This window comes from Arachis ipaensis, chromosome B9 (genome assembly GCF_059453495.1).
Source record: "Arachis ipaensis isolate K30076 ecotype BB chromosome B9, ASM5945349v1, whole genome shotgun sequence".
Taxonomy (NCBI): domain Eukaryota; kingdom Viridiplantae; phylum Streptophyta; class Magnoliopsida; order Fabales; family Fabaceae; genus Arachis; species Arachis ipaensis.
In genome coordinates, this window is record NC_142444.1 from 120,939,345 (window position 1) to 120,945,398 (window position 6,054).

General features: G+C 38.2%; 1 protein-coding gene across 1 annotated transcript; it reads right to left on the reverse strand.

The window, feature by feature from the left end:
• Positions 1-420: 420 nt before the first annotated feature.
• Positions 421-3,087, reverse strand: MPI7 (CAMV movement protein interacting protein 7). Its single transcript, XM_016321910.3, has one exon. The coding sequence runs from the start codon at positions 2,639-2,641 to the stop codon at positions 2,105-2,107; it is 537 nt and encodes a 178-aa protein (XP_016177396.1). The 5' UTR covers positions 2,642-3,087; the 3' UTR covers positions 421-2,104.
• Positions 3,088-6,054: the final 2,967 nt, after the last annotated feature.

Consider the following 6,054-nt stretch of genomic DNA (forward strand, 5'->3'; position numbering starts at 1 on the left):
ATTTCAAAAGATAGAAGGAACAATAAAAAAAGAAATCATCAAAATAAATAGTTAATGAAAAAATAAAGAATAGAAAAAACAATTAAAAAAGATTTATTGATCAAAATGGTTGATCTAAAAAAATATAATACACTATTAATGTTTAAAATACAACAATTGAAATTTAAACCAATACAACAATTGAAATTTAAACCCAGGTCATGGGACAAAAAATATTCTAATTAGGCACTAGACTAACAATTCAAATAATATACAGAAGTTAAATGCATCATCATATAACTTTCAAAATTTTGAAGTTAAATGCATCATCATATAATATATAGAAGCTTCAGAATTTTTAGGACTGCCGCCTTCTAAAACCGCCCTGATTGAAAATAACTTTCGTATGTTTATATTTTTGTCGATTTTCCTTTTCGTAACTTTTCTTTTTTGGTGAAGCATTTATACGAATTTTTAAGTAATGGAATTTTGGGCTAAACTGTTTGTTGATGCACTTGTTGTATTATTTGCATGGTTTGCCAAGACAGGGAAATATCTTGCATCATTCATGCATAAAATCGAAATGAATTTCCTACACTGTTATCTAATTCGAGCTTTCAACTGATAAGAATGAAATCGAAATACAAAGGAAACTCGTACCAACAAAGCCTCTCCTCGTATAAGCAGGAAAAAATAAAATAAAATGCATTTTGAGAGTCATTATCCTCATCCTCCTCACTAGATTTTCTTTACAGTTTTTATACAAAGAAGTGAAAAAAGAAAACTGGAATGCTTCTGAAATTTGCAGAATAGGCACAGAAATACAGAATATTGTGCTTATTATATGCCAGTTACACAACATTGTGTTCTTGTGACAACTATTCATAGAGATCTTGTGTGTTATATCATCAAAATTAATTCAACTTGGATGCTAGAAAATAGATCTTTCAAGAATATGACACTAACAAGTAACAACTATGGTAAGGAAGTGACGAGTTCATGATAACAATCCAACAATCCACCACAATAAATCAGCTTTATGGCAAAATACTGTCACAGCAATGCATGCAAGAGTACATCAGCTACTCCCATCATCTATACTTATACTAGTTTTAGTTTACCTGCTTGGTCATCATTTTGACACTTCTAAGAATCTTACTTCTCCTCCAAGACCATAACTCTCAAACACAGGCGAAGGAACCCGAAAATATCTACAATTTGTATCAATCAATCCTCCTCCTAGGTCAAAACGCTAAACAATAGAAAATCAAAAGCACAACACTTAATATAAATGGCTAGGTCAAATGTTATCAACTAAAACATGCAAAAGCTGAAGCAATTGTTCGTACACAGGCAAAGTAGCAGCCGTTAGCTTAATTTCATCAAATTCCTCAAATAAATGGACAGAGCAACCGATGAAACATACAAAGGTGATAGAATCTTCATGAATCAGGAGCCATGCTACATTCCCATAATCCCATTCCACCATATGAGCAAGGTGTGAGAGATAATATATACTGGTACTGCAACATTAACCTTGACATACAAATAGAGACCTCTCCATTTTCGAAAATCATTTCCCCAAATCTAAATACCTTATCAGAAACCAGTTAAACAAGAAATGCAAAACCATCTCTGCAGACTAATGTAAACCTTTCACAAACCTTTCAACTATGGAAACATGTCTATTTTCAATACCAACACACTGAATAGCACAGAGTTAACAGAGACAAAACCATTTAACCAACCGAGATCAAATATGACATCAAAGTGTAAACAAATTCACAAGCCGAGCCGAACAGAGACTCGTGCAATGCAAGGTTTAGGGTCCAACAAACAATTATACATACATTCACCATTAATCCATCCTATTAAAGAATATTATGAACAACAAAACCCAAACTTCCTATCAAAAACATGTCCAATTGTTAACTCATTCATGAAAATTGCAAAGCACAATCAAGAAGACAGGAAAATTGGAAAATGAAGGTACAATTATAAGACACAACTATCTATATTTATGAATGAATTGCAACATGAAGGGTCACAGTTTCCAACTACACAGTCAAAAGAATCTTTACCCCCCTAATTCCAGAATCACACAAAATCCCTAACCGAAAATTCCTCAAACAGGTGCATAGGAACCAGCATTAGCACCGCCACTAAGCATAGGACCGTACGGAGATTCAGTATCATCAGCAACAAGATCTTCAGTCCCTCTCAGCACAGCATGGATGAAAATCACAGCAGCACCAACAAGAAGCGACACGACGAGATTAAACCAGACGTTGGCGATGAGGAGAACAACAAGGGTTAATACAGCGAGTGCCAAAACGACGGCGCGGTCGTCCAAAACGACGAGGTTGAAGAGGTTTAAGGGCTCGTCGCGGGAGAAGTAGAGGAAGTACCAGAGAGCGAGGAGGAAGAGAACGAGGATTAGAGGGAAGGGACGTGAGAGGAGGGAGAGGATGAGTGACAGGAAGAGGAGGATGGTGTAGTTGAAGAGGAAGTAGGCGAGGTTGTGCGACACGCGCGCCGACGCGTCTTGGAGGGAGTGGGGGAGGGAGAGGGCGTAGAGGGAGAGGAATTGGGACCAGGGACGGCGCGTGGAGATCACGCTCTGCCCGGCTTCTTTGAAGTGAGTGAGGAATTCGGATGACATTGTTGAGGGATCTGAGGGGGAAGGCCAAGGGGGTTTCTTGTGTTGGTTTTGGCGGAATTGTGGAAATGGAAAGTGTGTGTGTCAATGGTGTCGATGAAGGCAATGAATGAAGACCAAGTTTCGGAGCTGACCAGTTGGTTAACACCGTGTGAGGGACTGCGTGCAAGTTCGCTTATTGGGATATTTTTGTAAAAATGGGTCTCTGACTTTCTCTTATAAGTTGGGCTTTCATACAATTTCAATAACACAACATAGCTTTCGTCCAATAAAAGTAAAATAGACAATCACCAAAAACAAAAGTAGATACAGGAAGAACCGAAGAAGGGAATCTAGCCTGAAATAGTTCTGGTCAAATGGAGAAGATAAACCTCGAAAAACCTGCAACAACGAGAGGGGGAGACAAAGGCACAACTCGTTGGTAAGGGACATTCATCATCTCATAGCTAAATATTGGGAGATTAAAGTCAAACACACACCCAGACTTGGAAATGCCTGTGTAGATTGCCTTGCAAAAATTAGTATACTATTCTGCTTTTTTTTTTCTTTGGACTGGCAATTCGTTTTTTTTTTTTTTTTTTAATTATTAAAACGGAGCCGGAGTCCAGAAAAGAAGAATTATAAAGAAACTAAACGAGGAAGAGCTATCCTATGTTCATTATTTACAAATATCCTAACTATCGTCCTAAGAAGAGTAACTTAAAAATAGAATTCTGGGTCTAGATAACTTTACGCACAAGACAATCGGTGCATTAATTGTTCTCTCTATAAATATTAACAAAAAGAATATTTTAATTTTTTGCTTTCCATCTATTAATATCTCTAATGAGAATATTTGGATAATTTTTGAGGTCTCTGTAATTATTGACGAGGTCTTTAGCAATTTTAGAGTCACATTCTACTCTCAATCTTCTTATCCCCATAGTCCAAACTCAGTTTGATCATTGATTCAACCCTTAGAGTTCCACGTTGAAAGCTGAGTACCTTCCTATGTTGTAAGAGAATCCAACAATCCACTCACTATTTTCATTCCTCAAAATTCTTTTACATTCGGCTTTCCTTAGATTTTCTTGCGTAGTACCATTAGTATTGAGAGTGATTCAGTTATTGGGTGGGGCATTCCATTTCACTAACATTTCCTTCATGTTTTTGGAAAGGCTTATCCTCTATCTTCTCTCAAAGGCAAGTCTAGTTTCCTCCACTTTCTTCAAAACTTCTCAACAGGCTTGAGGTGTTCGTTAGTATCTCGCTTCGTGAATTTGACAGTTTCGCTAGCTCCAAACCTTCCAGCAACCAGTAGCAAAAACATGGAGCTACGTTAACTTTTTGTAGCCCTTACCATTTCTAAATTTGGCTCTAATTTGTTGTGGAAGGTTTTGACTAATTTACAATTGCCATGTAATCTAAGACTGAATGAGTGACTGTCCACTCAAGTGCTACCTACTAAAGGGGGCCCATGAAAGGATATTTGTCATATAGAAATTAAGGAGCAATATCTAAGGGATAAAGATGATTACAGGTCTGACTACGAAGATTGGTGATGGACGACAGACTCGGTTTTAGGAGGATATTTGGTTGCATTGTGGTTCCTTGAAAGATCGGTTCCCCAGGTTCTTCTCTGTTTCAAACCAATATGGTTTGGTTATTGGGGATTGTGGGTTTTGGGATGGATTAGAGTGGGTTTGGAACTTCCAATGGGAGGCGAGAGCTTTTTAAGTGGGAGTTAGACCTTTTGAGTCAACTACATGAGGCTTTGAGACCTGTGAGGCTAGCGAATAATAGGGAGGATAGAGTTGTGTGGAAATATGATAGATTTGGTATATTTTCGACTAACTCTTTTGTGGAGGTGCTACAAGAAGGAATGCTATCAGAGGATGTAACCAGTTACAGCTTCACGAAGACCATCTGGAAAGGTTTGGTTCCACCAAGAGTGGAGCTGTTTGCTTGGTTTGTCCTGGTAGGCAGGGTGAATACTAAGGAACGGCTAAGTCGGATCGGGATTATTAGCCAGGATGATAAGAGTTGTGTTTTATGTAATAAGGATGTTGAGCAGGTCCATCACTTGTTTATTGGCTGTGATTTTACTTGGCAGGTGTGGAGTGCATGGATATCTGTGTTTGGCAGGCTCTGGGCTTTTCCGGGGTTAGTGAAGGACCATTTCCTAAGTTGGACAGATGAGTCGCGTAGAAAAGAAGACAGAAAGTGCGATCATTTGGCACATTTAGATGGAGCGAAATAGGAGGATATTTCAGAATAAAAGCAAAGGCGTAGAAGATATCATCACCATGACCATCCTTAGCTGCGACGAGTGGAGAGGTATACTGATAAACCACTATTTTATTATTCATCTTGTGCTCAATTGAGTGTTTTTATCAATTCTTCACCCACTTATTCATATGAATTGCATGATTTTACAATTCCTTCCTTATTCTATGATATATGTGAAAACACGTTTCCTATGCCTTAAAAATATTAATTTTTAATTAACCTTTATTACCATTCGATGCCGTGATCTGTGTGTTGAGTAATTTTAGGCTTTATAGGGCAGGAATGGCTTAGAGGACAGGAAGGAAACACGCAAAAATGGAAGGAACGCACAAATTGGAGTTTTGAAGAAAATGGCAGCGACGCACACGCATGGACGACGCGGACGCGTGCCTAGCGCAAAATGGTAGTGACGCGCACGCATGGACGACACGGACGCGTGCCTAGAGCAGAACACAACCGACCCGTACGCATGACCGACGCGTACGCGTGGAAAGGAAAATCTCCAAATGACGCGCACGCGTGAACCACGCGGATGCATGACAGACGCCACGTACAGGAATCTGCAGAAAACGTCCTCAGCAATTTTTGGGCCCCTTTTTGGCCCAGATCCAAGCCCAGAAACATAGAATAGAGGCTGGAGAATGAGGGAATCAATAGAGACAACATTCATTATTCACAATTTTAGGTTTTAGATGTAGTTCTCTAGAGAGAGAGAGGCTCTCTCCTCTCTCTTAGGTTTTAGAATTAGGATTCCTCTTAGCTTTTGGTTATTTCTTCAATCACAGGTTCAATGTTCTTTAATTTATTTTCTCTTCTACTTTTATTTACTTTATTGCTTAATTCATTTATTTTCCCAAATGTTGGTTTATGAACTCCATGTTAGGATTGATTTTCTTAATTAATACACATTGAGGTATTTCAGATTTATGATTGCTTTCTTTTATTTATTATATAAATAATTTGGATTTTTTCCTTTTGGCTTTGGTTGAGTAATTGGTGACACTTGAGTTGTCAAACTCAGCTGTTGATTGAAAATTGGAAATTGCTGATTGATTTGGATCCCTCTAAAGCTAGTCTTTCCATAGGAGTTGACTAGGACTTGAGGAATCAAGTTGATTAGTCCACTTGAATTTCCTTTATTTAGTAAG

Excerpts from the sequence above, each read along its gene's own strand:
- MPI7 (XM_016321910.3), bottom strand. The coding sequence starts at position 2,641 with ATGTCATCCGAATTCCTCACTCACTTCAAAGAAGCCGGGCAGAGCGTG.